Raw genomic sequence first — 23,437 nt, forward strand, 5'->3', positions numbered from 1 at the left:
GTATATATTAAGGAATGATTACCACAGTAAGGTTAATTTGACCTTCGCTTCACAGAACCTTTTTTTTGGTTGTTATGATGGCAGCATTTAAGATTTATTCCCTTAGCCACTCTCAAGTACATAATACAGTATCGTTAACTACAGTCACCAAGCTATCCATCAGATTCTCAGAACATGTTCCTTTTAAAACTGCTATGTCTAGATACTCATGTTGCAACAGAAGAAATGGTGGGGGAAAAACTGTAATTGTAATGTATACATGTAAGGATAACCTGACCCCCTTGCTGTACAGTGGGAAAATAAAATTAAAAAAAAAAAAAAAAAAAAAAAAAAAAAAAAAAAAAAAAAAAAAAAAAGGAATCAAAAAAAAAAAAAAAAAAAAAAAAAAAAAAAAAAAAAAAAATAAAACTGCAAGTCTGTATGCTTTGATGAACATTTCCTCATTTCCCCCATACCAGCCCCAGAAACCACCAATCTACTCTATTTCTGTCAGCTTGGCTTTTGAAAATTACACATATAAGTCAGACTGTACCGTATTTGTCCTTCTATTTATTTCACTTAGTGTAATGCCCTCATGTTTCATCCATGCTACTGCAAATGGCAGGAATTCCTTATTTATGATTGAATAATATTCCACTATATTTACATACCACATTATCTTTATCTATTCATTTGCAGATGGGCGGTTAGACTGTTCCCATATCTTGGTTATTATAAATCATGGTGCAAAGAACAGGGGAGTACGGGTATCTCGCTGAGACTGTGACTTCAATTCCTTAGGATATATCTCCAGGAGTGTGACTGGATCATATGCTAGTTATATATTTAAATTTTTGAGGATCCTTCACACTGTTCTCCATAATGGCTATACCAATTTATATTTCTATCAACAGTATATAAGGGTCCTCTTTTCTCTACATTCTTGCTAACATTTGTTATATCATCTTTTTTTAGAACAGGTGTGAACTTCCATCTCATTATGGTTTTGATTTTTATTTTCCTGATGTTTAGTGATACTGAGTACCCTTTATATGAACCCATTGGCTATATGAGTATCTTCTTCGGAAAAAAGTCTAGTCATGTTCTTTGTCCATTTTTTAATTAATTATTTGGGGGTTTTGCGATAGAGTTATAAGAACCACTTACATATTTTAGGTATAAACCCTTCCCCAGATACATGATTTGCAAATATTTTCTCCCATTCTCTAGGTTGCCTTTTTCTTTTGTAGATTGTTCTTTTGATGTGCACGAGCTTTTCAGTTTATGTAGTCCTACATGTTTATTTTTATTTTTGTTGTTTGTACTTTTGATATCATATCCAAGAAATCATTACCTACAATCATGTCAGTGTCTATGAGTTTTACAGTTTTAGATCTTACACATAAGTCCTAAATCCACTTTAATTTTTTGAGTGGTATATGATAGGGAACCAGTTTAATTTAAACTATAGATGGCTTTGAAGAGTATGGATATTTTAATACTAATAACTCTTCCAATCCATGAACACAGAATATCTGTCCACTAATTTGTGTCCTCTTCAATTTCTTTTCTCAGTGTCTTAACATTTTCAGCATATATATCTTTTACTTCCTTAGCTAAATTTATTCCTAAGTATTTTATTTTATTTTTTTTGATGCTATTGTAAATGGGATTGTTTTCTATATTTCTTTTCCAGATAGTTCAGTGTATATAATGTCACCTTATTTAACCTGCTGATCTCCTAGGTTCATTAATTCATAATATTGCATTAGTCCCGGATTCCTCCAGGGCCAAGGGCAAGAGACAAGAGACACAGGGTCACAACAAAGCAAGTGGAAATAATGAAACCCACCAGAGGAATGACTAAAATAGAGTGCATGAGGCCAGGACATGAAAATGAGCAAGAAAGCTCTACTGGGAGGGCTTCTCAGTCAACTCAAGAACACTCTCTGCTTGCTCACAGGTTGAATTTCAAAGACCCACCTCTGTCTTTCTGGTAGGAAAGCCAAAAATCCCCATGAAAACAGCCCTGAAGGCCACAGAAAGTCCCAAGACTCAAAGAAAGGATACAAATCAAGTACCATCACTGCCATATGAATTTGATTTGGTGTGTAGTGGCCAACGAGCTTCACTTCGTCCTAGGCACTCCTGATAATCTTAAGTGAAACATTCTCAGGGGAAGGTGCCAGCAAGGAAAAGTAAAGGCACTCCTTCAGTGACTGCACAGCAGAGACAAAGCAGAGCGCAGACACAGCTGTGCTGAGGCCTGTGGGGAACCAGGCTCACTTACCAGCCTCACAGCTCTTACACCTCACGTCCACCCCATAGCTAAACTCACGTCTCCACTGGCCAGATGATCCATCTGCAAAGGCTAGGGGTCCATGGACACCAAACCAAGCTTAACAGCAAACACTTTCATAAAAGAGGTGGCAAAGGCAAAAGCCCTCTGCACCACGGCCAGCTCACCTTCACCAGGAAGAAGGACACACCGTACGTCCGGAGGGACCGGGCAAGTTTGACATACTTGACCTTGGCTTCTATTTCGCTCATCTCTCCACAGTTCTTGTGTTCCTACAAAAGTGACAGTGGCAGGGACTGGTTACTGTAGTGGACTTGCTGAGAGGGTTACTCCACATGATGCCCACATGTCTGTGTTGGGGACCCTCCATGAAACATGCTCCTGCTGTCCAAGGGTCAGAGCACACAAAGTTCTAAGGCAGGGTTGCTGAACTAGAATTTGAACCCAAATTCCATACAGATATCACAATTATATGCAACAATTCTGTAATTTACTGTAACCTTGTTTTCAAAGGGCTCCATGTCCCAAAAGCTTCAGGACCAACACTTTAAATGAGAACTAGAAAAATGTTCTTGTGTTGGAGAGGTATCATTCTAACATCTATGCAAAAGAAAAGGCTCTCCAAAGAGCAGGATACATAAATGCCTGATCATCTCAGTATTTGGGAAAAGTACTGGAGAAAAAAATATGGTTTTTGTGCATATGACATTTATCTATTTCAACGTCTATTTACATTTCAATACCAAAGAAGACTTCGATACTTTGGATTCACTAAAATGATTGTTTCATGGCAAAGTCTTCTTTGGTACTGAAATGTAAATAAAATATAAAAAATATTTTTTAAAACATAAAATAACAGGACTTTTCTTACAGGTTGACTAGCATACATAATTCTCGGACTTTTAGAATAAATCTGGATTTTCAAAAGATACCAGTACCCAAATTCTGAGGTTCAAAAATCAAATATCGGAATAAAGAAGCTACTTGCAGCTTCTTCCTCAGGGCATTTTAATGGCAAATCACCTTGTTTCAATGCATCCAAGATAATGTCTTTGAAATTAAATGTATGCACATTTTTCTCAGAAGAGCTAAGTAACCTTTAGCAAGAAGGTATGGATTTAAGATAATAAATCTGCCCAAAGTAGAACTGTCAGCCTCTTTACTCTTGAGTCGCTAATCATTTATTATATAAGCAGAGTACATGCACGGGGTACGAAACTTGCATGTGCAGGGGTCCCTCTCAGACTAATAAATGAGGATGGGAAGTGAGGAGAATAATCAAGTTCTGAACATTCCCAATACCTGAAATATTCTCTTTTCAGCTCCTCTTTGCTTGATGTATTCTTTGGGCAGGAATTCCTTTAGACTGAGGGAGAGAATAAAAAATGGTAAGGCATTTATCATACTCTATGATGAGAAGGAAAAGAAAAGAGATTTTTTGTAAAACTCACAGTTCAGTCCCTAACTCTCAGTATTTTATTGTATAACTAAAAACAGACAGTGACATCCCATAATGCACTTAAATGGGACACAAATTTAAAAGCAATCTGATAAAAAGGGTCAAAATAACATAATTAAAGAACAAAGAATGTCCAGGACATATTGTAAAGTGACAAAGCAAAGTATGCCAGCCTTTGTGATAAAGGGAGGAAAATATCCTCCATCTGATACTGTTAATACATATTTTTAAAGCAACAGAAGGATGAATTTAGTACTAATAAAAATGACTGTCCATAGAAAGATGGAAAAAACAGGGAGAAAGGAACAAGAATGAAAATAAATCCTCTAAAGCTTCCTCACTTTAGAACCGAATGAAATCACAATGACAGGCAAAACCCAACACCTAAAAATATAAATCAAAGTGAAAGAGATAAATCTAATAGTGTATCAAATTGAGAGCTCTAATGTTGAAAAACAGTCTTTTGACTATCCCCATTCCTAGTAAGATATCTCTTAACAGTAGACTTGTTAAATACTGACATTACCTTAAAACTAGTATCTACTTCCCCCCCCAAGTATACACACATACACATTATAAAATTAGTATATTACTTTGTATAAGTAGGTAGATGTTCTATGTGATTAGGATAAAGTACATGAGTAATTACGTTCGTTGTTAGAAAGCAAGATTTTTAACATAAAATAGATAAAAATAAAGCAAAAGAAGTTAAAGCAAAACCCTGCAATCTTTCATTTGAACAGAAATATTGATCGGAATGTCTGGTTCATTTTTCTTTTTCTGAAAATATTTTCCAGTTGTGTCCACTGAGGAGGCCAAGGGCAAGGACAATCGGTGGCAACGAGCACCCCCAGGGCCTCAGCCAGGTGGTCTCCTAGCACCATTTCCCGCTAAAAGGAATCAGGGATCCTTGCAGAAGTGACTGATTCTAGCTCTGGGACAGGAGATGCATAAAACATTCCTGGGGTTTCTTGTGCTTGAGGATCAAGGAAGTTATCAAAATACCATTGGACAGACATCATACGGCCAAACACAGGATGACTTTTAAAGCCTTGTACAAAAGAAGAAAGAGCATTACAATGACCCCACCACCCAGCTCCTACAATTGTAACTCATGGCCATCCGGGACTCGTCTGCTCCCTCACTCACACCCACTCTCCTGGATTATTCTGAAGCAAATCCCAGAAACCATATAATTAATTTCATGTGAGGGGCAACTTGAGCATCAGAAAGAATGATGGCTGCAATGAGCAAAAACACAGATATGTAAAACTTAAAAAAGGTCCTTTGAAATAATCATTGACCCCCGTAAGAGGGTGTGAGGGCACCAACTCAGCCTGAAAATCGATAAAGGAAAAGAAACAGTTAATAAATGTAGAAGGAATAATAGAAGTGTAAAAGCATCATTTTACAACTCAATGAAACCGTCAATAGATTAAAACAAGCACGAGAAGATGCTAAAACCAAAAAGTGCCAAGTGAAGCGGGGACTTTCTAACAGATTGATCCAAACCTAATGGTCAATTTTAGTGTTAATGATGGGGATGACCACACAACCTATGCCTTCCGATTGACAGAGCAGGAAGTACCCAGTACCGCCTAGCAAGTATCCTTGGCAATAAATAACAAAATTGATAAACATGTAATTGAACATGAATTTCATTAAAACTCTAGATATAAATAGCAGTTTACACAAACAGGGACAAAGGGACAAGGTAAGTGATATTACAATCAGCAAATCCCAACACGGCAAATTCTATTAAGATAACCCAGGTTCTTCACCAATGAATGGAGGTGAAAAAAGATAACACATAGATTAACAGCGTCTTAAGAAACATTTATTACAAAGCTGTGATAATTAAGACAGTGTAATTCTGACATAGGAATAGACATATAGGTCAACGGAAAAGAACTGAGAGTCTAGAAATTAATCCCTACATTTACAAACAATAGATTTTCAACAAGGGTGCCAAGACATTTCAATGGGAAAAGAATAGTCTTTTTAACAAATGGTGCTGAGACAACTGGAGATCCACAGGTCAAACAATGAAGTTGAACCTCCTATCTCACACCAATCATAAAAATTAACTCAAAATGGGACACAGACTTAAATTTAAGAGCTAAAACTTAAAAACTCTTAGAAAAAAATATAGGATTAAATTTTTAGGACCTTGGATTAGGCAAAAACTTTTAAGACACAATACTAAAACTACATGTAGCAAAATTTAAAAAAAAATAAAGTGAACTATATAAAAATAAAAAAAATTTGAACTGCAAAAGAGATGACTGAGAAAGTGAAGAAGCAACCCACAGAATAGGAGAAAATATCTGCAAATTATCTATCTGATAAGGGACTTGTATAAGGAACCAGAATATATAAAATATATAAAATCTCTTAAGACTAATGACAAAAAACTCAATTAAAAAATAGCCATAGGAGATGAACAGACTTTTCTCTAAAGAAGATATAAAAATAGCCAAAAGATGTGAAAATATTCTCAACACTAGCAGCTATCAGGGAAATACAAAGAAAAATCCACAATCTGGTACCACTGCACACCCACTGGGACACTATAATAAAAAAGACAGACAATAAAGAGTGTTGGTGAGGGTATGGAGAAATTAGCACCTTCACACACTGCCGGTGGGAATATAAAAGGGTACATCGGTTGTGGAAAACAACTTGGTAGTTTCTCAAAATATTAAATAGTAATTCTAGGGGGTTCCCCTTGTGACTCAGTGGGTTACAAACCTGACTAGTATCCATGAGGATGTGGGTTCGATCCCTGGTCTCGCTCAGTGGGTTAAGGATCAGGTGTTGCCATGAGCTATGATGTAGATTGCAGACATGGCTCAGATCTGGCATTGCTGTGGCTGTGGCGTAGGCTGGCAGCTGCCGCTCTGATTCGACTCCTAGCCTGAGAACTTCCATATGTCTCAGGTGAAGCCCTAAAATGCAAAAACGAACAAACAGCAATTCTACTTCTAGGCATATACCTAAGAAAAGGGAAAACATGTCCATAGAAACATATGTACATGAATGTTCATAGTAGATTTATTCATAATAGCCAAAAGGTGGAAATAACTCGTGTTCATCAACTGATGAATGGATGGACAAAATGCAGGTGAGCCATACAACGCAACATTATTTGGCAAGAAAGAGGCATTAAGTATGATACATGCAACAACATGGAAACACTGTGCGAAGTGAAAGCAGCCCGTCACAAAGGAACACAAAATGTAGGATTCATTTTATATGAAACATCCAGAATAGGCACAGCTACAGAGGCAGATACAGGCTGGGAAAGGGACAGGGGACCCGGGGAGTGACTGTTAATGGACACAGGGATGATTTTAGGAGGGACACAAATGTTCCAAAGTTAGACTGTGGTAATGGATGTGCAACTCTGAATATAATAAAAAAACTCTGAACTGTATATTTTAAATGGGTCAATTGTATTGCATGTAAACGTCATCTCAATAAAGCTGTTCTTAAAAAAAGGAAAACATCAATCATTATAATCCTTGTTTGGATCCAGACATGAACTAAGTTTAAAAGGACATTTCTGAGACAATGTGGAGGGAAAATTTAACACAGACTGGGTATTAGATGTTATTAAAGAATTGTTGCTAATTTTGCTTGGAATTAGGCTGTATTTGTGGTTGGGAGGTTAAAAACTTTTAATTATCAAAAAAACACTCAAGTTCTTTCAGATGAAATGATATGCCATCTTGGATTTGATTTCAATACTCCAGCCAAAAAATCGAGTGGGTGAAGTCTAGGTTCTGACTACATTACCACTTGAATATTGGAGTTCCCACTGTGGCCAGTGGGTTAAGAATGTGACTGCAGTGGCTTGTTGTGCTGTGAAGGTGCTGGTTCAATGCCTGGCACAGTGGGTTAAGGATCCAGCATTGACACAATGGTACCTGGGATTCAATCACTGGTCTGAGAACTTCCATATGCTGCAGGTGAAGCCATTAAAAAAAAAGACTTCTTCAAGTTTTGAAATCTGGTCAATGTGCCAACATCTGTAGAGAAAATTATAAGTACATTTTCAGGAATGTCAGGAAACTAGGTTTGGGCACCAGCAGAACACTGGCTTTATCAAGACATCCCACGTCAGTCAGAAGGACAGAATCTAAGAAATATCTAGGCAGCAGAGCCATAGATGTTATGACTACTGTTAAGCAGCTTCGGGGACAAAAATCTATGATTGAGGGAAGACTGGAAGGCATCGATGCTACAAAAGAGGAAGCTGAGTTACAGGGAGGTTAAGTGACTTAACTGCGGTCACAGGACTTGTTGGGAGCGGGGAGCCTCTCACCTCCACATCAAGAGGGGATCCACTGGAAAAAAGGGCTGTTTAAGGCTCCAGCAGGAGCATGCTTAAATGAGGAAGCATAATGGGAGGGCCACTACTGTGGGCCTCTGGACAGTAATTCCTACATCATCAACAAAGGATACCTTGCAAAGGTTACCAAGGGCACCCCAGAAGGACCCCAATGCCAAACCCCTCACATCAATGACTTTTACCAGAACACCAGATGGTGGTGTCCAGTGGCCCAGCTGGGGTAGAATATGTTGGGCATTAATGGTGAGAAAGTTCTATGTGGCAACAATAGTCAAGGCAGTCCTTGACTCAAACTCTGTAAACTAACGCTCGCATTCTTTGATAGGTACACAGTCTTGCACTCTTCAGTGGGTACAGAAAACAACGTCCAGAAACTTGCACTAGAGGTATGACTCCTGATGTTGCAAGAGTCCATTTAGAGGGAGTTTATTGTAAGGTATTTTCAAATAAAAAGTGAGTGCATGTGTGTGGGGGGGGGGGGCATCTTTCCCCAGTCAATTGACAGCGTGCAGGGTGTCAGCAGGAAGCTGGAAAAGGCAGCCTGCCCACCATCACTGCCTGCCAGCCTGCAGTGTAGCAGTTTCAGCTCAGTTGTTTTTTTGATTACCAAAGCCTACTATGGAAGTCTCCAAAGCATCTGGGACAGGCATACAAATGAAATCTGTCAGCCTTCTCTGAGAAAATGGGTCAGATTGTCAAACCTGGTTGGAAATTGTTCTCCTAATTAAGCCAGCTCTGGCCAAGCGAAGTCCCTCCCACTGCTTCCTTAAATGTTCCCGCTTTAAAAGGGCAGCCCCCACATCCTCTGCCAGCCTTCTAAGTATTATCTTAGAAAGAGAGCATGAGTGAGGAGGAGAGGAGGGGGGAGAGGCTTGGCTGTGGAAGTTGCCAGGGATCAAACTCATGCCACAGAAGTAACAATGCCGGATCCTTTAACCCCTAGGCCACCAGGGAACTCCTTTTTCTGAGCATAATAATAACAGGTCCTCCAGCTTACTATGCCAACAGACTAGTCAAAGTTCTTCTCACACTCTAAGATCCAGAGAAGGGTGAGATAAGTAGCCAACAGACTCTTCTCTCATGAGCACTACTTTTGCTCTGGCCAAGTCAGCTGGATTTCTTCTCCAATTTGTTTTTTTTTTTTTTTTTTTTCCCCCTTTCAGGCCCACACCCACAGCATATGGAAGTTACCTGGGCTAGGAGGTGAATCAAAGCTACAGCTGCTGGCCTAAACCACAGCCACAGCCATGCCAGATCCAAGCTGCATCTGCAACTTACACTGCAGCTTGTGACAATGCCAGATCCTTAATTGACGGAGTGAGGCCACAGATCGAACCCGCAACCTCAGGGATACTAGTTGGGTCCTTAACCCACTGAGCCACAATGGGAACTCCTCCAATTTGTATTTACCGGTATGTGTTTTTAATCTTGCTGCTGGCTATATATCACACAATATAAAAAACCACTATAGCCCATAAATTGTTACAATAGTACAAAAAAGAGCTACTGAATGCTTCCTAAAGCTAAATATTTATAAAGAGTTATTAAATTAGATATTAGTGAGACAAACATAAAATACTGAAATGAAAAACTCGTGAAAATTTTAAAATATTCTGTCCTCAGATTGCTTGATGATTATCTTTATAAGAGTTATTAAATTAGATATTAGTGAGACAAACATAAAATACTGAAATGAAAAACTCGTGAAAATTTTAAAATATTCTGTCCTCAGATTGCTTGATGATTGTCTTTATATTCTCTTGTAGGTGATGTGGTTCATACCAGACAGATAACATAGAGCCCCAATCAAGTGACCCAGACAAAGAAAAAGCCTTGGTCTCTTATGTCAAGATTGGCTTAGGATGATAATTTCTAAGTTCATTCATGTTGCTGCTAATGGCATTATTTCATTCTTTTTATGGCTGAGTAATATTCCATTGTATATGTAGGAAAAAAAGAGAAAAATATATGAAATCACTATGAGTAATATAACAATAAATGATACAAATTAACTTACAAAACAGAAACAGACTCAAGAGATTTTGAAACCAAATTCGTGGTTACCAAAGGGGAAATACGGGGTGGGAGGGGTAAATTAGGGCGCTGGTATTGACAAGTACACACTACTGTATATAAAATGGATAGATAGCAGGGACCTACTGCATAGCACAGGGTAATCTACTCAATTCTATGTAATAACCTATAAGGGAGAAGAATCTGAAAAGGAACAGATATATGTGTATGTATAGATGGTTTACTTTGCTATGCTTCTGAAACTAACACAACTTTCTAAGTCAACTATAACGCCAATAAAATTTATTTTTTAAAAAAGATTCGCAAATGAATGCCTAAATTGAAAGTTAAAATACAGGGTTTCAGAGAGGCAGTATCCTAGATCCCGTACTTTAGGTGACTTCTGGGATTAACCAAGCAACAGAAAATCATATTGCTATAGTGTTTTCCACTACCAACGGCTGCCGTTTACTGAAAGTCAAATACTGTTCCAGGTGTTTTACAGGCATAAATGGATTAAACTCTGACAAAAGCCCTTGGAAGAAAACATTCCATTTTATACATGGAACAGGGAGCTTAGTGACACCAGGTTAAGTTGCTCACAATCATAGGTGGTAAGTGAAGCCTGCTCTGTGGGCTCCAGAGATCATGCTCTTAGCCACTTAGCATCCTGGACTCTTTCTTGGAGCTACCCGTGGGTCAAAAGACATACCATGTGATCAGTATTTGAGAACCTTCAGACAAAGAGAATAACAGAAATAGCCAGTCCAATGGTAACAGTGACTACAGTGGCAGCAGTCAATTTTTTAGAAATGCCCAGAGCCAATGAGTAAAAGAAGGGGAACAGAATCAACACATCTGGGGGAAAGCAGCCTGGATTCAAAGCTTAATGAAATTCACTTAGAATTTCATTTTCTTACATAACATGTAAGCTGCTTCTACACATAATTCCCAAAGAAGCCTTATAGAGACGTTCTCTGATCTGGAAATAAGTATACATGGAAATGGGAGGCAGCCATGATTTGGAGAGATATTAACTGCTTCTCATCTGTCCCCAAACTGTCACCTAGTGATTGCATGACTATAGGCAACTCACCACATCTCTAAGTTAGTCCTATCACCTTGAAAGCAGGTAGGATTCCTACCAGGGAATGTTACTGCTGCTATGAACAGAAAACAATGGCTGTCCCCTCACCCCTGGGGAATGAGAGCATCAATACGAACTCAAACAAATCAATGAAGTGTCTACATATTACACATTGGAGGAATAAAGGGGAAGAGAGGCACAGGGGTGCACTAGAGATGGTGTCCCCCAGAGGACACTGGAACACCCAGGTTTCCTGAGCCCAACCTTTATGCTCAACCACCAAGTGACTAACAATAACATCTCAAATTTGGTATCACATGAAGTTCTCTAAGTGTGGTCACAAGACCAGGGGCATCAGTACCACCTGGGAACATGCTAGAAAGGCCAATTTTTCAGGCTTTGCCTCAAACATGTTGAACAAGAGGCTCTGGAGTGTGTTGTGTTGAAACAAGCCCTCTAGAGGATTTTGACATACGCTGAAGTTGGAGAACCAATGGCACAGTAGGCTGAACGCTCAAATCATGGAGTCGGACACAGTGGACTTAAATCCAAACTCAAAGATGAAAAAGACTGTGACTCAGGGCATTGCTCAAGTCCTGGTTGATGGAGGTGATGATAGAGGTGGAAGAAAACCCCATTGAACAGGGCAAACGATTATGGTGGTAAAAGCAGGGGTGAAGAGTGAAGACAGCCTGGGAGAAGGACAGGAAAGGGTTTAAGGACCTGTCTCAGCCACAGAACAGTTCTGTGCTCCTAAACCAATCCCAGTGCCCTTTGGTTTAAGGATGGTAATCGCCCAGACACTCAGAGACAGCTCAGGGCAAGATATAGTCAGAGGTTCCTGGTTTGAAAGTTCTGGAGTCTGAAGTAGTTAGGGAGGCAGATACCCACCTTAGGAGGCTGTTGCTAGGAGGAAACAGGGAAGGCACCCCTGAGTGGCTGTCACCGCCCTGGCTAAAGGGAGCACTCCAGGCTGTCAGGAGCACCAGAGAGAAGCCAGCTACATGGGCTGTGGTGAGGAACAGGAGGCAAGGCAGAGCAGGTGAGAAACAAAAGCTGAAATGCTTGCTTCATCCTCCATTTGAAAACAGAAAATCCACAGCCGCATTATTCTGACAGAATCACACAGAAGACCACATCCAAAGGAGAAATATGTGTTTGAACAGATGCCAAGAGAAAAACTGCCCAAAGACTTCCTACTGTGTCAAAAGCTTTGCTTGTTGACAGTAGAATTATCTTGAGTTTGTGGGGGACAGTGTCCAAGTCCACTCTAAATCCTTCCTCAGAGATTCGAGCCCTGGGTCGCTGTGTTTTCATAGGGAACTACTTCTGAAGAACACGCCAACAGGACGAAGGGGCCGCAGTGATCCAGGATGAGCGAGGTTTCCTCAGCCTGCTCCCTCCCGGCCTGCCTGCACCCAACCACAGGATCATCCCCCACCGTGGCCTAGAGGCAGGGAAGCTTCTCGTCTGACCGTGGAGGCCTATGCATTTTGCCTGTACCACACAGTGTATATCCAACCTCAGGGATTACAAGCTGTTATCACCTCACACACAATTACAACTGTCTTTTTTTGAAAGACGTGTTAACTGTGAAAACATGTGAAATATAAAAAGAATATACCTCAATTTATATACCTATCATCAAGGATAAATACATTACCATGTTGTCACATTGGCTTTATGGTTGCTACCTCTTGCTCTGCTCTTAACCAGAAATCACAGATTTAGCTGAAGTCCTACACCATTCTTCTTTCTCTCCCCAATGGTAGTCACTTTCTCAAAGTTAATTTCCCTGCATATTTTATTATGCTTCTCTATCTCCTTGTGTCAATTAACAATGTATTATTTCTCTTTATATTTTTAAATTCAACAGATTCCTCTTCTAAAATGGCTTGCTTCCTCTGTAAAGTACTCTGGTTTTTTGTACATTTAAATTTGTATGCATCTGAGAGACTTGAAATATTATATCCTTATTGATTTTGCATTCTGGATTACTTAGGATGCTGAATATTTTCCCTTCTTTTTACAAGTCAGTTGAATTTCCTCTTCTCTCGAGTGCCTATTTGCTATCCTGATCTTTTTTCTTAGAAGATTTTCCTTTTTTAATATTTTTTCCAGATATTAATTTGTTATTAGTAGTGTGCATTGCAAATAGGAAAATTTCTTTTTTCAGTCTGGAGCCTCATAATTTAGGGATGTCTTTAGATTAATATTTTAATTAGGAGAAGGTCACCAACCTTTAGAACTCTTATGTCACCCCAAATCAGTAATAGAGTGTTTTAATTATTATAGCTTTGTAAGAAATGGGATGGTTGTGTAAGCCCTCCATATATTTTCATATCTTATTTTTTGGCTGCGCCCACAGGATGAGGAAATTCCTGGATCAGGGATCGAACTCATGCCACAGCAGTGACAACACAGGATCCTTAGCCACTAGGCCCCCAGGGAACTCCACTTCATATATATCTATATAGATATACATCTTCATGTATTTAATATATATATTTATTTGATATATATGAATTTTTCTGACAGTCCTGCAGATGAATACCATTGTTATCTGGAACTAAGTGGTGATAAGCTGCTGTTCTATTCTAACGTCTTTCCAGAGAGTTGGCATTATCTTAATAGGTCTAACAAGTTTCTCGTTGATTGAGTGAATTAGCTATGGAGGTAAACCTATCACCTGCAAACAATGAGTTTCATTTTTCTCACCATGAAATTATTTCTTTTTTTCTTTCCCTATTGTGTATTTTACTTATTACTTATCTGCCTCTCTGCATGAGAATCAAGTTCCATGAGGGCAGGAGTGTTTGTGCTTTACGCTACTGTATTCCCAATGTCTATTATCTACTAGGTAGAAGACATGCAATGAATTACTTGTTGAACAATGACTTCTGCATTCCTGGAAGAAACCAGTTATAACTCGCAGTTATACATAAAGGCATGTCAGTGTTGGACTTTGTTAATGTTTTATGAACTTTGGGGAAGGCACCTCTATTCAGTTTAGAAGTTTTATGTGGTCTGGATTCAATTTTGTTGTCTTAATTCTTCTAGCTCCAAGTTAAGGTGAGGAGCTTTTGGTGCCTTTTTTTTTTTTTTTTTTTTTCCTTTCTGTTCTTTGAAATAACCGGAGCCTAGTTTTTGTTTTGCTGTTTTTTAATTGGTGTATTTTAAACTGCTAAGACTACTTCTTTCAAGATTAGAGATCTATGCTGATTTCCTTTTTTTTTTTTTTTGTCTTTTTGCCATTTCTTGGGCCGCTCCCGCGGCATATAGAGGTTCCCAGGCTAGGGGTCCAATAGGAGCTGTAGCCACCAGCCTATGCCAGAGCCACAGCAACACGGGATCTGAGCCGCGTCTGCAACCTTCACCACAGCTCACGGCAACGCCGGATCCTTAACCCACTAAGCAAGGCCAGGGATCGAACCCACAACCTCATGGTTCCTGGTCAGATTTGTTAACTACTGCGCCACAACGGGAACTCCTGATTTCCTAATTTTTGTCAAGATATTCAACTTTTTGGCTTCAAGTGTTCATTTCATTCACTTTGGATTTTTAAAATCACTATCTGAAGTTCTGCCTCCATTCTCATTACTAATAATGCTTGTTTTTGCCCTTTTCTCGCTTTTGTTTTAACTTGATCAAACACCAGAGATTTACATATTTTATTAATTTTTTTCAAAGCAGCAGCAATGGGCTTTGCTGATTCTGAGTTCTATTTAATTACCTTCTCTTGGCTAAAACATGTCTTTCTTCTATTTTGACTTGTTCTACTTATCATTCCCTGAGGGAGGTAGGGTCAATTATTCCCCTAAAATTGTGTATCTGAAATTCTCCTTGTAATGCTGTCTTTTCTCCTTTACAGATTTTAAGGTAAGGACAGATGATTACAGGCTCACAATTAATATATCATCCTGGCCAATGAGTCCTTCTTTCTTTATAATGACCTCCTTTGTCTCTACTTACACTTTGTTTGCCTTACAATCTCTTTTGTGCAACATTAGATATAGCTTCTCGAGCTTTGATTTAACTAGTTTCCATGTTCTAGGCCTTTACTTTGTCATTGTTATTATTATTATTATATATGTATTTTATACAGCCACACCTGCAGCATATGGAAGTTCCTGGGCTAGGGGCGGAATCAGAGCTGTAGCTGAGGTCTACACCACAGCAGCACCAACACTTGATCTGAGCCACATCTGTGACCTACACCACAGCTTGTGGCAATGCTCCATCTTTAACCCACTGAGTGAGACCAGGGATCAAACCGCATCCTCATGGACACTATGTCAGGATCTCAACCCCTGAGCCACAATGGGAACTATGCTTTTACTTTAAAACTTTCTCCTGTCCTAAATTTTAAGTATGTCTTACAGAAATAATATGGAGCTGGACTTTTAAATTTCACCAGATATGAGAATCTCTGTCTAGTAACTGTTAAGTTGGATTCACTCATATTTGCTATGATGCCTAAGATATTTTGTACTTTTTATTTATTTATTTATTTTTTGTCTTTTTGTTTTTGCCATTTCTTGGGCCGCTCCCACGGCATATGGAGGTTCCCAGGCTAGGGGTCGAATCGGAGCTGTAGCCACCAGCCTACGCCAGAGCCACAGTAACTCGAGATCTGAGCTGTGTCTGCAAACTACACCACAGCTCATGGCAACGCCGGATCCTCAGCGCACTGAGCAAGGCCAGGGATCGAACCCAAAGCCTCATGGTTCCTAGTCAAATTCGTTAACCACAGAGCCACGACGGGAACTCCTGATATTTTGTACTTTTTAAAAATCTTTTAAATTCTTCAATATTCTTCCAATTTCTGCTGTACAGAAAAGTGACCCAGTTATACCTTTACATACATTTTTTTTTTTTTTTTTTTTACATTATCCTCCATCATGGTCCATTCTATTTACCATGTCATCCTTGAATTGTCTCTGACTACCCAACATACAACCAGGGAAATGTGACTTCACTGTTTTAATTAAGAGGAGACAAACCTCCTCAGGAAGTCTTACCTGTACAGTACATGCAGTAATACACACGATTAAACATCTACATTAAATAAAAACATCTAGGAGTTCCCGTCGTGGCACAGTGGTTAACGAATCCGACCAGGAACCATGAGGTTGCGGGGTTCGGTCCCTGCCCTTGCTCAGTGGGTTAACGATCTGGCGTTGCCGTGAGCTGTGGTGTGGATTGCAGATGCGGCTCGGATCCCGTGTTGCTGTGGCTCTGGCATAGGCTGGTGGCTACAGCTCCAATTCGACCCCTAGCCTGGTAACCTCCATATGCCGCAGGAGCGGCCCAAGAAATAGCAAAAAGACAAAAAAAAAAAACCAAAAAAACAAAACAAAAAAAAAACCTCATTACCCAGACTAGATTTGGTCTAATTATAGAGTCAAACAAATTCATAAGAAAAGGAGTTCCCGTCTTGACACAGTGGAAAAGAATTTGACTAGGAACCACGAGGTTGCGGGTTCGATCTCTGGTCTTGCTCAGTGGGTAAAGAATCTGATGTTGCCGTGAGCTGTGGTGTAGGTCAGAGACGTGGTTCAGATATGGCATTGTGGTGGCTCCAGCGTAGGCCCCGATTAGACCCCTAGCTTGGGAATCTCCATATGCCGCAGGTGCGGCCCTAAAAAGACCAAAAAAAAAAAAAAAATTCATAAGAATAAAATAATTGTCACTAACCATAATAAATTTGTTTTAATCTGGAATCTGAGTAAGGATATGCATACCACTAGCGGCATGAGCTCCATACCGTAGTCTTAGAAAAAAGAAAACTGAACACAACTGCTTAACCTTGGTGGCCTCCCATGATTAGAAGTGACATCTTTAATGGAGCATCTGAGAGTCCATAAATCACGGGAGATAGTGTAAGAGCAACACCAGTCTTCTGACAACTGTTTGTAATCCCCATACAAGCTGGTCAGTAGTATAACAACATTCGCTGAGATGTAGCAGGCACAACCAGTGACAGAGCAAAGAGACAAAAGAATCTGTTATCACATTTTTAAGTACTTTCCTAATTTTGCTGCATGAAGGGACACCAGTGAAAGAGACCACGTTGCCCTTCAAGGAAGAATCTCTCCGTAAATGATGTAAATCCCAGAGTGAGAAGTCAGCAGCTATTTGCACAAAAATCCTATGTAACCAAGAACAAGACATTTCTCCTCTCTCTCCTTCTTCTTCTGCACATGTAGTGTAAAATACACCACTTTCTCAATTCACAAGGAGACCTAAGAACTGTCTGTTCAAAAACTCAAAAGAAAAGGCATGGATGAAATGACCAGACTAGCTCAAATTTAAGCACCCACTGAATGGCTACATTTGCATCATCTTCTCATCAGGGCCGCAAGGTCTTACAGCTATGAAAGCCTAACCTAAACATTTAATTTAAAAAACTTTTGGTTCATAAATCTTCTCTTCGTTTTCTCCTATTCTTCCATCAGTCACTCAAAGAAACAAAGTTTGTGTCCTCTGTCCGGAGCTTCATTAGCTCTCATTGTTATCAATTTCCATGACAATAATCCATATTTATCTCAGCAAATGTATCTGAGGGACCAGTTGTGAGGGCAGAATGTAGGAAAGTGAAACTACTAAAAGACTGTGTCCACATGCTCTTCTGGAAGGCATTGGGGGTATCAGAACAGAGAGAAAGGCTCCTGCAGGAAGGAAGCTGGACCAACTGGGTCGAAGCAGCCCCGAGGAACACTTGGCCATACGACTTGTTTAGAGAATGCAGATCAAAGTACTGATAGGACCTGCTCAGAGCCAGTCTCAGACTCAGGGTCACTGTATGGCCTACTGCAGGACAAGGCAAAACTTTGGAAAAGCAACCTGGGATTCATTAACCTAAGGGTAGAGTGTTTAGATCCAACAGTCTGTCAGGCAGGCATTCTCACCAGGAGAAAAGTCACATTTCCTTTATACCTTTGGGCACAGTGTAAGTGGGGTCAAGGGCCAAGTACGCACTGACGTCATCCTCTCCTCTCAACACACTCGGACACAATACAATGGATGAGCTACTCAATGCATCTCACACTGGCATGTCCTACAGAAAAGCCGACATCCGCTCACCCCCAGTCAGTACATGCGTCACGTCCCCACTTGTAAAAGCCTCTCTATAGGCTGCACTCTAGGTGAGAGCATGATATTGATTAGGCTAAGATTCTGCAGTGGTGTTTGTTTGTTTGTTTGTTCATCTGACCTAAGAGGAAGAAGAAGAGAGAGAGAAAAGGCAGAAAGAAAAGAGATAAAGGAAAGAAATGTTACCTGAGAAGAAACGTACAAAATCCTTGGAGAGGCCCAGATCAACACAGAAGGGAAGATGACCTCTGACAAACAGCAGCCTACATATGGCTGGGCTTGTCTGCAGGGCATTTCTAGGTAACCCAACACTAAGGAGTTAGACAAAGTGTTAGCTTTCTCCTGAGCCTGCAAGTATTGAACCAGAAAAAAAATCACCCCCATCACTTTATAAAAGAGAAGCAAAGACCAGATGGGTGGAAAGAGTAGAGCCAATATTTAAGCTAAACATTACACTTTCAGAGCCACGAAGATTTCCCAAGATTGTAGAAATAACGTGAGGCACTCTCTTTTATATTCTGTCATTCTAACACTGGAGTCTTAAAAAGAAATTAAATATGACAAAATTTGGCCTGGTATGAAGAAGGAATGTTCTCAAGGGCAGAGGTTTCAGAAGATGGTGGTAAGTGGGTTTCTCAACTCCAGACATACCCTGGACAAGAGATGCCACAGGTCCCGTGGGCCAGAGGATACCACACACTGTCCCAACGTGGGACAGGTCATCTTTACAGTCATCCTAACGCTGAATTTCCCGGCCTCTGGCTTTTCCAAAGGCCCATAATTTTCACTGGAAACTCAAGCTGAGTAAAAGCTCACAATCTTACAACTGCCTCAAACTAGGGTGTGTACATGACATAGTGAGCTCAAAAATAAATACTGAAAAAAAAGAGGAAAAAAGAAAAACAAAAGCTGATTTACTCTAAGAATCCAGGCTTGTGTTTATGCTCCACATGAGGTCCAAATTGTATCTGGGCTTGAAATCCACCAAATTCACAAGCTTTCTCGAAGGAGACAGGGTGGGAGCCGTTCAGGATATCATCCCGGGCCTGCAACACAAGAGGAAGCAAAAAGCATCAGGAGCTTGGTGGCAGGAGGGGAGGGGGAGGGGTGGAGCGACACCATCTCTTCACTGCTGTGCTCCTGCATCCAAGCATAACTACGCTGCAGAACAAGGGGAAATGTGCCAGCCAACTCAGAGCGAGGCATTAAGATACCATGGATGATCGTGGCACAGCAGAATGAAGGCAAAGGGAAAATGAGTCCTTGCCCTTAAACTGTCTAGAGATGGAGGACATCAGCAATGTCCAGCATATTACGACTAATGCTTGAGCGTCATCTGGGGAGGTAGAAGTACTGAGGCAAAGGGAAATCCCTGTATAATGACCCAGTTCTTAAAGAGGGAAACAGAAATACAATGTATTTTTCGTGATCGTAAATGATAAAACTAACAGAAAAATTATCTGGAAGTAAAATCAATCCAACCCCTATCCCTACAGAGAGAGAACAGTCTGGAACTTGATACTGAAGCCATTAGAAGCAGAGGATAAGCAAATGCAGAGAACTGCAATCAGGAGCCCACTGCACTCCCATTTCCTGACCCATTACGGCTGTTCCTCTTTCCTCTTTCTCTTTCTGTCTTTCCTTTCTCTCGTTGAATGACCCCCAGAGCACACTCAAATGGATACCCTCACCTATGGCTCTGAGTCTTAAACCAACAAGCACTGGCTTATTGCCTGATACCGCCCTTCCCTTCTGGCCTTCCAGCCTCTTTCTCCCTGCCCTCCCTTCCATCTACTATCTCAGGGTTCAGCATCTTTTCCTTGAAAAGGCCAGACCATTAAAAAATTAGATTTTCTGGGTCATGTGGTCTCTGTCACAGTTACCAAACTCTGCATTGGAACATGAGAGCTGCCACAGACAATATGTAGACAATTACGTAACACATAAGGGGACTGACCCCATGTATGATACGTTAACGAATGAGCTGTGGTTCCAACAAAGCTTTATTTACACGCACAGGTGACACCATGACCGTATTTTGCTGACCGGAGCATTATTCTATAAGCTGACAAGTAGATAAAAAGGAGAGGAAAGGGAAGGAGGAGACAGAAGAATGAAAGAACTGAGAGGGAGAAAGATGGATGTTTTCCTGAAGCCAACAGTAACCTTGGAGACTGTCTCATGCAAAGCCCACCTCTTACATATTAGTTAACTGCAACTCAGATAAGCTGAATGATTCATCTGAATTTAAACCATCAGTCAGTGGTAAAGACAAAAAAGGCCATTGAGAGAATATCATTCCATTGATGAGACGTACTGATTTTCTGATCAGTATTCCCTTGTACTCTCGACTTGGGCTAAGAAAGCTAGAGTGAGCATGAAGCCAGGTAAGCACCACAAAGTCACGCAGAGGGAGATGGGACTGGCTGCCAGGACCCCCAGTGGGAGGCCAACCAATAACCAGTCATAGTGGATGTCAACCTGCACCACAACCAAACACGCCTGGACAGTGCATGTCACAGACCTGGTGGGAGCCCAACCCTGCTCCTCTTCACCAGGAACCACCACCAGAGCTTCTGGAAAGCTCACCAACCTCAGCATCTAAGCACTAAATACCGTACCTGGACATAGAGCAAGTTCAGCTGCACAGGATCTCTGGAGTCCACATTCTGATCAGAGTAAAAAAACTTCCGTCTAAGCAGCAACGTTTCATTTTCATCTACTCCTTGTTCTCTGAATGTTCGGCTGTGATCCAGCCAATTTACTGCAATGCAAGACGACATATGAAGGAACTCTGCCTATTTTTCCTCTTGGTTCAAGGGGATTAACCAAAATAGCAGTGTGATACAGATGCGGATTTCTAGAATGCTGATATTCAGTTGTAGTTACATTTTCCATTAGATCTGAGCTTTTTCACTTTGCAAAGTAATTGTACATGTATCATATGACACACGAAAAAGCCAATGAGAAAGTCTGCAGCCATTTCTAAGTTAGGAAAGCCCCACAACAAATTTATACTATTCCCCTTCCCTCTGGAGGAAAAAAAGAAAAGAAATAAGGAAATGAGCACTTTCTGCCAAGACATCCAAGGTGGCATTTTCTTTTAAGTTAAAAGTGATCAGGTGAAACAATTTGTAAACTCTGAGCATCATGAGTTACTACTACCTCTGACTTTAAGTAGAAAAGAGGAGGAAAACGAAAGTATTTGGGGGAGGGGAGGACCAGACACTAAGGGGTAGGGGTGGCAGAACCCTGCCCAAGGCCCAGCTTCCCTCTCATTCAGAAAACACTCACACAGGGAAGGATCATTCCTCTACATTTCCCACAGCTCTCACTCCTATATTCCTCCCTGGGCTGAACACACACGTTTTGAGCACGTATGTATTACTTTAGCACAGGGAATGTGTTGGCTTGACTTCATTTCCCACAGTACCTGGGAGAGTATCGTGCACAGTAAAAAAAATCCTCAGGATTTGCCTACTAAGGTCTCACTGGGAAAGAAGTATGCAAATGGAAAACAAATAAGGCGGAAGAAAAAAAGAGAGATGGAGAAAGGGTCAGCACAAACAAAAGCCCCACTGAAGATCAATAAACATAATGACAAGGATGACATCAAGCAGCATCAGGAGCAGGGACAGTGAAAGACAGAGGCTGGGAAGGTCTGAACTGTGCATGAAATAAGACCCTCCCCTGGCGGGGGCGGGGGGGAGGGGTGTTGTATGTGTGGGGGGTGTTGTCAGGCAGCCAGGTGCACAAAGCACAGGATTGGGGGACACATAGGGTATCCATACTGGCTTTTCTGTATATTATTAACTCTGTGGCTGTAGCAAAGGACTTTCCTATGGTAGAATTATATTACTGTTTTGTAACCCCTAAGGAAATAATGGATCCAGGCAATGGTCATGGTGGCTGTTAACATCACAAAAAAGGAGACAACCGAATTCAACTTCCTAACCGAAGTACACAACACCATAAAGGCATCTTTACTTTTGAAAACACACACAAATCTGATTAAGTCCACAGCTCTCAGGCATTAGAAGGGACAGATGAACATGTTAGAGGACAGTGCAGATATGCAATCCACAAAATCCAGGATGGGAAAATGGTTCAAAAAGTAACAATGTGGTTTCTTCTCCTAACATTAAAAGGAAAAAAGAAACAAGATGGCAGGAAAGCCTGGGGACTCAAAGAGTCAACAACCTATCATCCAGCCTTATTTGGACCTCTGTTCAAAAAAAAAACCATTACTGGAGTTCCTGTTCCTGTCATGGCACAGTGGAAACAAATCCGACTAAGAACCATGAGGTTGAGGGTTCATTCCCTGGCCTCACTCAGTGGGTTAAGGATCCAGCGTTGCTGTGAGCTATGGTGTAGGTCACATACGCAGCTCAGATCCTGTGTTGCTGTGACTGTGGTGTAGGCCGGCAGTTGTAGCTCTGATTTGACCCCTAGCCTGAGAACCTCCAAATGCAGTGGGTGCGGCCCTAAAAGGACAAAAGACAAAAAAAAAAAAAAAAAATCACGAACAACTTTTTACAAGGCAATGGAGAAAATGTGAACACGATGTGTGTATCCAGTAATAAGAGATTACTGTTTAGATGTGAAAGGGTATTATCATCACTTTTTTTTCCCTTCAGAGTTTTTAATCTTTTCAGGACCCAGTTCAAAGCGTTTATAGATGAAATAAAGGAAAAAACACCCCTGTGCTGGGTCATCCAGATGATGGGAGAGGAGCGAGCCCGGGCAGAACCACGTGTCTCCTTGGGCACTCACAGTCATCATCCGTGTGAAGCTTGGCCTTCAACTTCTCCATCTTCCTCTCGTCTCGTAACAGCGTCCTGTCTTTTTTTAGCGTACCCGTCCCTTCCTCTTTTTTTTCTTCAATTGTTTCTTGGATTAAAGAGTATTCTTCATAGTTTGTAATTCCTAAAAATTATCAAGTTATTATAATCAGAGACTACACTGCTATCAACGCCTTTCATCCTGGGGCTTTAATACTGCTAGGAGTTTCTGGGGGCAAATGACAGAAAGAAGCCTTGCCAGGGTGAGGGTCAGGGTCCCCCAGGGAGCAGACACAAGGCCACAAATGAGGATCTTCAGCTAGTTAAGGCACATTTAAAACGTCGTGTTGGCAGTTCCTGTCATGGCTCA

The 23,437-nt window shown here is 40.7% G+C and overlaps 1 protein-coding gene across 24 annotated transcripts in view; it reads right to left on the bottom strand.

Moving 5' to 3' along the window:
- Positions 1 to 23,437, bottom strand: part of TLN2 (talin 2) — a 471,505-nt gene that overhangs the window by 173,542 nt on the left and 274,526 nt on the right. For all 24 annotated transcript variants that reach the window (XM_084967307.1, XM_084967304.1, XM_021094340.2 and 21 more), the window contains 5 exons: positions 23,060 to 23,212; positions 20,908 to 21,050; positions 19,205 to 19,332; positions 3,581 to 3,644; positions 2,446 to 2,550 (listed from right to left, as the gene is read on the bottom strand). Coding sequence is in view for 21 of the 24 variants with exons in the window: in XM_021094340.2 (XP_020949999.2) it covers positions 2,446 to 2,550; positions 3,581 to 3,644; positions 19,205 to 19,332; positions 20,908 to 21,050; positions 23,060 to 23,212 (593 nt within the window). In the remaining 3 variants the exon portion in view is untranslated. The remainder of the gene's footprint in view (positions 1 to 2,445; positions 2,551 to 3,580; positions 3,645 to 19,204; positions 19,333 to 20,907; positions 21,051 to 23,059; positions 23,213 to 23,437) is intronic.

This window comes from Sus scrofa, chromosome 1, assembly GCF_054392235.1.
Source record: "Sus scrofa isolate SSC_HxYL_T2T_F1_AM1 chromosome 1, Sscrofa_HxYL_maternal_Yorkshire_Landrace_v2.0, whole genome shotgun sequence".
In the NCBI taxonomy this organism is placed as follows: Eukaryota; Metazoa; Chordata; class Mammalia; order Artiodactyla; family Suidae; genus Sus; species Sus scrofa.